The following is a 9,203-nucleotide window of genomic DNA, read 5'->3' as shown; positions in this document are numbered from 1 at the left end:
GTGGAGAAATACAATGTAAATGACTGCAATTCACATGGATAATACACAAAAGAATCTCAAATGAAGACAAATTGAATTTTTGGAGGTGACATGTTTATTGTTCATTGTGTCCACCCCTAGCTGAACCTTTGGCTGCTCACTGACCAGACACCAGCAGGTTTGTAAGCATGTGTTTGCATCAAATCTGCTCTTTCAACATGGAGTTTGGAGACAAACTTTCATTAATACACATACCACAGAAAACCACCAGTGTGACAGCAGGCAACCAAAGGAACACAGAAAGTTGAAAAACAACAATGCAATGAGTCATGACAAGCAATTTCTAAAGTGCAGAAACAATATTACTTAATTACACAACATTACTCCCATTTGTACATACTAAAGCACCAGAATTAAAACGAGGCCACATGCAACTCTGTGGCATTGTTACTTAGCTCTTAAATGTACCAGTCACTGCTAACAATTCAACAACCTGAGCTTTTCCCTCTATTCACAGCATTAGTAGCAGAGTGTGATGAGGTGGGATGTGACTATATCAAGGGGGAACTTTCCTTAATCTATTTTAATCAAACTTGGCAGCTTTGCTGCACCTGACAAACTTAGACAACATCTATTTTTCTACCACAATTTTCTTAGCGGCTTCCAAAACCGACTCTGTGTTGACTTTATCTCCAAACTCCTTTTCTCTGTGCTCTAGAAGAACCCCCTGAAAACAACAAAAAACAGGATGTGTGTGGACAAGCAAGTGGTTGAAGCAGCTCCGAAATGCACTGCAAAAGCACTTTGTAATAGATTACCTGTTCACCAGATCCGATGACAAACACCCCTCCCAGGATGAAACCTTCTCCATTCATGTTGCCTTGGTGACCTGACCTCCAGGCCCTTATAAAGTTTTGCCAGACTCCCAAGCGAATGAAACCAAGCAGACCCATCTTCCTCTGTTGTGGCCCATAAAAAGCTTGCTGTGCACAGTTAAGACACCAAGCAGAATGAATAATTAATTATTGGTAGCTTTATGCTCTATTCTGCAGTACATTTGATAATGAATCATGCAGGCATGAGGCTTCTGTTTAACATATTTGATTTGCTCTATGCACTTGGCTTAAACAGCTCTATTCATATGGATTTCTTTTATGATCCCTTTATGAACTTTTTGAAGCGTCAAAGTTTTGGCTTCATGGACTTACAATGAAAGGAGGCATAGAAAACTCTCAGGTTTCATTAAAACATCTTCATTTGTGTTTTGAAGATGAAAAGTTTTATGGGTTTGAAATTACAGTAAATGACAGAATTTCCATTTTTGGGTGAACTATGCCTTTAATGTTTACTAACCTTTTCATCCAGGAAGATCTGCCCTGCAAAGTGAGGCCTGAAGTCCTGAATCTCTGTACCTACATTCTCCTTCACAACAGCATACAGAGGGACCCCGAGCTCATCCAGCTGGGGCTTCAGAGAGGACAGCTCAGAGGCCTCCTGCAGATACACAATCATGTCATCAGCAGCCCCACATGTTAATGTATTCATTATTTAGACTTACGGGTTCATGCTTTTAGCATCTAATGGTAGTGTAGTATTCTCAGCTTCTTTTTAAGGAATACTTCACTCAAAATGAAAATTTGATGAAAATGGATCCTCTGCAGTGAATGGGTGCCGTCAGAATGTCCAAACAGCTGAGAAAACGTCACAATAATCCACAAGTCCAGTCCATCAATCAATGTCTTGTGAAGTGAGAAGCTTATTATGATGTTTTTATCAGCTGTTTGAACTCTCATACTGACGGAACCCATTCACTGCAGAGGATCCACTGGTGAGCAAGTGATGTAATGCTAAAATCTGATATGATGAAGAAACAAACTCATTTATATCTTGGCCTGAGGGTGAGTAAATTTACATTTTTTGGGGTGAACCTTTCCATTAACAGATTTTCCCCCAAATCAGTGCAGAAAACACAAAAAGTGCTCAGATTTTGTTTGGGCAAAAAAATAAGAGCAACTGAACTTTGTTATGAGGAACATGATCGCTTTACCTCTCTGCACAAAAATCATCCAGGTCGCCGGACAGCCATGATCACTGCACCAGATTTCTCCCAGAGTGTTTTTGCTTTTAAAGCCCTCTCATCTGAATAGACATAGAAGAAAAAACATTCAATAAATACTGTGTTTCCTCCTTCATTATTATCCAAAATTTATTTAAAAATCCTTATCACTTCATGTAGATTTCAATTCATTTCTTACCACTGCTGATGGTTTTGAGGTCAGCATTTCCTAGATACTCTACAGAAGCAGCTGCCGGTTTAGTCAGCAAGAAGTCAGTGTTTGCAAATATTAAGCCAGCGATGGCGGCCCCCACAGCGCCAAGGCCGAGCGACCACATGCCCATAGCAAGCGTCTCACCCTCCAGGACAGACGATGACACTGCGGGGATAATATGTATGGTAGGTTACATGAAACATTGTTTCAATAACAGAGTAATTTGTGGAAGCCAAGATGTAATTTCCTTTTCACGATCAACCCAAGCAAAGAATACCACTTCACCCAAAGAGTCTGTTTTTTTTTTTTTTAAACCTGACATCTGTACTAAAGGCAAGCATGCTATTGCTATAACAACTCTATACTAAGACATGCTGGGGCAGGAGCAGTACCTTTTGTCTTTCTAAAGGGAGACTGGCTGTTCTGGCTTTTCCTTGAGAAGTGCCGGTTTGTCGAAAAAGCACGCAAGCATATAGAGTTGACAGAAGTGGGCAGCACTAATGTCGTGAATGCCGGTCGGCATGCAGTGATGGTCAGCGGGAGATACTTTGGAGGGAAGTTATGAGCTACGACTGTCTTATCAAACGCTAGAAGCTGGGGGGACTGGGACACAGAGACTCTGTACTTGACACCACTATTCACACAAAGAGAAAATCTTCCTCTTGGTGACAAAAGGGTCAAACGCATGGGTCGCAGTCGCATGAGAGCCATTGCTAACATCCAAGGTGAGTTTAGCCAACCTTTCCCAATCGGGTAAAAGTGCAGTTCAGTGGAAAGCTCTGGAGAGGAAAGGAAAACAGCTCTTTACCTCTCAATGTAGGTTAAAATGAAACACAAAAATAAGGACTCTCTGGGCGCACACACTTGTGAAAAAGTAGTACAATTTTAAAAAGTACTTATTACGGAAATTAAATCCTTCAAAAGAACCTCTTTAATTGCAAAATAAATGTAATGTTTTTGGACATTTATTTGCATGTTAGTTGCAATTAAAATAAAATTTATATTTAATGCAATTAAATAAAGAACTTAAGTACATCTTTATATGCATTTCATGATTCTATTGCCTTTGAAATATGGTTAAAGTACACTGTCGAATGTACTGACAAGCAATTATGGTAAACAGAAATATGTTTTAATATCTTTTCTATAAAAATTTGTATGTCACGTACTTATATAATTGTAATGAAGTTTCAATTTGCAATAGAGAAAAACAACGGTTTATAATAAATCAATCACTTTACATGTGCGGTAGTATGTTAATAACACAAAAATAAGTGTATTTCTTTTTAAAAGTGTACTCTTCTAGTGCACTTAAATGGCAAAACACTACGTGTCCACATATAATTAGTGCATTTGTTTTTCACAAGGGCATACTGTACATCTCTGCAGGTATAATTTACCTAATTAAAGTTCTGCACTGCTTAAAAAAATATTTATCCTCCTCCCAGAATGCATATTTGTGGGTTTCCTGATAAGAACAAAACTGTAATTTACGTCACGAAATGGAAAAACAACTGAACTGCAAAATATATTTTTATATAACGTTAGGCACACGTTAAAATGATGCTTAGGCTGACATGACTGCCAATAAACTGTGTTTATCCTGGACACTTTTGCCGATTTCTGTCATTGATGTGATGTAACGTTACAGAAAGGTCAAAAGCGTTACCAAACTTAGCGTTACAGAGTAATACAATCGTCTAGCCTAACCTGTTTACATTTGGCGTGGAAGTGTAAAGAATTAAAAATAATCAATAAGTAATAACTTAATTGCTTACTGACCAAGCAAAATTGATATGCTAATTAAACGTAACGATACTAAAGCAATGCTGTAGGCAATGGTGAGTCAGCATAGAGATTGCTTTTTATTGTGCACCGCTTGCACAGGAGGCTAAAGTACATTGAGCTAACACCTGCTGGCTAGCTTGTTTGACTAGCTAGACTAGAGAGTGAGCTTGTTGTTGCAATGCCAGATACAAGCGTTAAAAATACGAATATAACATACATTATTATCTGCATTAATGCGCGAAAGTTAAAAACTCAGCAAAACGAATAATACTCACGGCTTGCGGTTCAACGGCTGTGTGTCAGTTGGCTGTTAAACTGCGTTCGGTGTGGGACAGAGACGCGTTCAGTTCAAGGAGCACTATCCTGTCTAACCTCTTAAAGAGACAGGCAACACAAAAATATGTACTGCGCAAAACTTTTACAAATCCTTTATTGTAGTTCATGTAGTTTAATACACAAATGTAAAGGCACCGGCTGTGACAACGATTAAAAATAAGATCTTTATTGTGAGACATTATTGACACAGGCTTGTAAAAAGTGTTAGCATACAGTAAGGCCTGTTTTTCGGTGTTTATTCAAGCACTCATTCATAAACACACTTTCAGCCACTGAGACATGAAATAGCTGCAAAAAAAAAAGACAGAAAGTAGCGAGGAAATCTTTTCAGTTCTATTTAATGATATCAAATGTGATTTATTAATGCATCTTCAATGGCAGAAAGCAATGACAAGAACCACACATGTGAGTCATGCATTTAAATATCACAAGATAATATTTTTCAGCATCAAGTTAAAACATTGAAGACTATCTAAAGCAGGGTTCCTCAAATCTTTCCCTGGAGGGCCAATCTGCTGCAGAGTTTAGCTCCAACCCTGATCAAACTCACCTACCTGTGATTTTCTAATGATCTTGAAGACTCTGATTAGCATGCTCAGGTGTGTTTGGTTGGTTGGAGCTAAACTGTGCAGAGCTGTGACCCTCCAGAAATTGAGTTTGAGACCAATGATCTAAAGCAGGCATCCTCAAATCTGGCCCACTCCTGCAGAGTTTACCTCTAACCCTAATCAAACACACCTGAGCATGCTAATCAGAGTCTTCAAGATCATTAGAAAATCACAGGTAGGTGAGTTTGATCAGGGTTGGAGCTAAACTCTGCGGCAGATTGGCCCTCCAGGGAAAGATTTGAGGAACCCTGATCTAGAGGCATATGCATCTGCAGATCCACAAATTTTTCTCCAGTGAAGAACTTCTTGAAGTCCTGTATTTTTGTGTCCATGTCTTCCTTAACAACAGCATACAGAAGGACCCTAAGTTCATCCAGCTGGGGCATCAGAGGAGAGCACAGAGTATGGAGTGAATATTGTGCCAAAATTGTACAAACAAATCCAGCGTTTTGCAAATAAACACAAAGTGATTTGCAAATACAAAACTCTATTTGAGAGAAAATGCAGAGGTATGAACAAATATATGTATTGTGTGTTACAACTGTGAGACTCATTTGCCTTTTTATGAGGAAACTTGGCTTGATTTTCTCACACGCGTCAAAGCAGATTTTCTCACAAATGCAACTGAGCAACTTTCTTTTCCAAAAACAGCAGATGGCGCTGTCGGCTAATTTACGCTAGTCTCGCGAGACCCGAAGCACCCGTTTACCTTTTCAGACCAGTATGAGTGGGGAACAGGTGAGTTTCTGTCTTGCTATCTCTATAATTAACCATTTAGATGTTTTCACAAAGTGACCCTACTACAGTGTCAGTGAAATTCACAACAAGTGCTGTAAAGTTGTTTTTATTAATAATTAATGACTTCTTGGGTGATATTACTATATCTGATACTAAATTAAATTGTCTAAGCTTTTATTTTTGATGCACAATATTGTCGCTATCCATAATACATTTGCATTTGCATTGTGACACGATATATTGTTATACCCCTGCATTGTTTTGAATGTTGAACAATTGTATCAATATATAGGCCTATGTATATTCAATATCCTGCGATCCCACAGAGGATAAGAGGTACAGAGAATGGATCAGTTTTTATAGAGAAAGACTGCCTAGTTAAATGTTTAGCCATGTCACTACTGATTTTTGAACTAATTAATCATGTTAACAACTTTACAGCACTTGTTGTGAATTTCACTGACACTGTAGTAGGGTCACTTTGTGAAAACATCTAAATGGTTAATTATAGAGATAGCAAGACAGAAACTCACCTGTTCCCCACTCATACTGGTCTGAAAAGGTAAACGGGTGCTTCGGGTCTCGCGAGACTAGCGTAAATTAGCCGACATCGCCATCTGCTGTTTTTGGAAAAGAAAGTTGCTCAGTTGCATTTGTGAGAAAATCTGCTTTGACGCATGTGAGAAAATCAAGCCATGTTTCCTCATAAAAAGGCAAATGAGTCTCACAGTTGTAACACACAATACATATATTTGTCCAAACCTCTGCATTTTCTCTCAAATAGAGTTTTGTATTTGCAAATCACTTTGTGTTTGTTTGAAAGTCGAGTTTAACTTTGCAAAGCAGATTGTGTTTATTTGCAAAACGCTGGATTTGTTTGTATAATTTTGGCACAATATTCACTCCATAAACAGAGGCCTTGGATAAAGGTATTGATATTCTATAGCAGTGATTTTCAATCCTGTTCCTCGGGTCCCACTGCTCTGCACATTTTGCATGTCTCCCTTATCTGACACACTCATTTGAGTTCATGGATCTCTCTCCTAATGAGCTGATGATCTGAATCAGGTGTGTAAATTAGAGAGTCATGCAAAATGTGCAGAGCAGTGGGTCCCGAGGACCAGGATTGAAAACCACCGCTATAGACGCACACAGGTATTAAAAGAAGTGACAGATGATGATAATAATAATGCTTATTACAGTTATAAACAATTCATACTGAAATCACACTTACTCTATTGATCTAACAAAATTATTTTAATTATATAAAATGGTTGAGATATGATATTTTTATGTGACACCAACTCCTGGTGTCAGAGGTAGGTGTAGTCTAGGATCTACAGACTTGCACACTGAGGCTTTTTTTTTTTTTTTGGTTGTTTACTTGTTGTAGAACAAAGCCAACATACATGGCACACAACTATATACTACACACCAGGATTTACAAAAAAAAAAAAACACCTGAACACTGACAAACTGAAAGGGTGACACCCGGAATCCCATAAAGGCTTTTCAAGGAAGAACTCTGTAGGAGCGCAGAGAGCATCGAAAAATGAGCCTACTGCTCAAAAAACCTGTGTCAAAGACGGCATGGTTAAAACACATTCTAAACACACAGAAAGTTTAGTTCCACTGATTTTACAAGAACTACTTGTACAAAGGGTTAGGATTTAGAATATTGAATATCATATCATGTGAAATCAGCTAAAGGTTTACTGTTTACTGTTTACTGTTTTAAGGACTGTTAAAAGATGGACTAATGAAGCAGAGCGGGATTTACAAGCCTGTTTCTTTCTCACTGATTGGAGTATTTTTGAAGCTGCTGCCACCGATCTGGACGAGCTCACAGAGACTGTAACATCTTATGTCAGTTTCTGTGAAGATATGTGCATTCCTACCAGGACTCTTTTAACCTACAACAACGACAAACCATGGTTCACTGCAAAACTCAGACAGCTCCGTCAGGCCAAAGAAAATCCTTACAGGAAGCGGGACAAAGTCTTGTATAATCAGGCCAAATACACACTGGAAAAGGAGATCAGAGCGGCAAAGAGGAATTAATCTGAAAAAAATAAGGATTCAATTCTCTTCCAGTAACTCCGCATCAGTGTGGAAAGCTCTGAAAGAGATCACCAACTACAAGACACCATCCCCCAGCACTGTGGAGAATCAACAACTGGCAGATGATCTGAATGAGTTCTACTGCAGGTTTGAAAATACACCCCACACCCACCCTGAACACCTCTCCACACAACCATTAACACCTCCAGCAACCCCCCTCTCCCCCACACCTGCAATTCAGATCAGCGAAGACGAGGTGCGCCAGGTCTTCTGGAAGCAGAAAAGGAAAAAAGCACCAGGCCCAGATTGTGTTACACCAGTCTGTCTGAAATCCTGTGCTGACCAGCTGGACCCCATCTTCACACAGATCTTCAACAGATCACTGGAGCTGTGCGAAGTCCCTTCATGCTTCAAACGCTCCACCATCATCCCCATCACAAAGAAATCCAAAATTACAGGACTAAATGACTACAGGCCTGGTGCTGGCCCACCTGAAGGACATTACTGGACCCTTACTGGATCCTCTTCAGTTTGCCTACAGAGCAAACAGGTCTGTGGACGATGCAGTCAACATGGGACTGCATTATGTTCTGCAACATCTAGACAGACCAGGGACTTACGTGAGGATCCTGTTTGTGGACTTCAGCTCGGCCTTTAACACTATCATTCCAAACCTCCTCCTGCCCAAACTAACTCAGCACTCCGTGCCCACCTCCGTCTGTCAGTGGATCAACAGCTTCCTGACAGACAGGCAGCAGCTAGTGAGGCTGGGAAAATACACATCCAGCACCCGCATAATCAGCACTGGTGCCCCTCAGGGCTGCGTTCTCTCCCCACTGCTCTTCTCCCTCTACACCAACGACTGCACATCTAAAGACCCCTCTGTCAAGCTCCTGAAGTTTGCAGATGACTCCACACTGATCGGCCTCATTTAGGACGGCGACGAGTCTGCTTACAGACAGGAGGTTAAAGAGCTGGCTGTCTGGCGCAATCTTAACAACCTGGAGCTCAACACGCTCAAAACTATGGAGATGATCGTGGACTTCAGGAGAAACCCCCCTGCTCTCCCCCCACTCACCATCATGAACAGCACTGTAACGACTGGAGTCATTCAGGTTCCTGGGCACCACAGTTTCTCAGGACCTAAAGTGGGGCACTCACATTGACTCCATTGTTAAAAAGACCCAGCAGAGGTTGTACTTCCTTCGCCAGCTGAGGAAGTTCAACCTGCCACAGGAGCTGCTGAAACAGTTCTACTCCGCCATCACTGAATCCGTCCTCTGCACTTCAATAACTGTCTGGTTCAGCTCAGCTACCAAATCTGACCTCAGAAGACTACAGAGGGTAGTCCGGACTGCTGAGCGAATCATTGGTACAACCCACCCCAGTCTCCAAGAACTGTACTTATCCAGAGTGAGAAAAA

General features: G+C 40.4%; 1 protein-coding gene across 2 annotated transcripts; it reads right to left on the bottom strand.

The window, feature by feature from the left end:
* Positions 1 to 71: 71 nt before the first annotated feature.
* selenou1a (selenoprotein U 1a) lies at positions 72 to 4,444 on the bottom strand. 2 transcript variants are annotated; one of them, XM_058794795.1, is made up of 7 exons: positions 4,313 to 4,407; positions 2,642 to 3,028; positions 2,235 to 2,414; positions 2,027 to 2,118; positions 1,333 to 1,473; positions 798 to 962; positions 72 to 706 (listed from the first exon to the last, which is right to left on the bottom strand). In XM_058794795.1, the coding sequence occupies exons 2-7, from the start codon at positions 2,967 to 2,969 to the stop codon at positions 611 to 613; spliced, it is 1,002 nt and encodes a 333-aa protein (XP_058650778.1). In that variant the 5' UTR covers positions 2,970 to 3,028; positions 4,313 to 4,407; the 3' UTR covers positions 72 to 610. The 2 variants fall into 2 exon arrangements, with proteins under 2 accessions (XP_058650778.1, XP_058650779.1); XM_058794796.1 differs by lacking the exon at positions 2,642 to 3,028 and having other exon boundaries at positions 4,313 to 4,444.
* Positions 4,445 to 9,203: the final 4,759 nt, after the last annotated feature.

The sequence above is a fragment of the Onychostoma macrolepis genome, chromosome 13 (genome assembly GCF_012432095.1).
Source record: "Onychostoma macrolepis isolate SWU-2019 chromosome 13, ASM1243209v1, whole genome shotgun sequence".
Taxonomy (NCBI): Eukaryota; Metazoa; Chordata; class Actinopteri; order Cypriniformes; family Cyprinidae; genus Onychostoma; species Onychostoma macrolepis.
The sequence above is the reverse complement of the archived record's forward strand: the minus strand, read 5'-3'. Positions and strand labels throughout refer to the sequence as shown.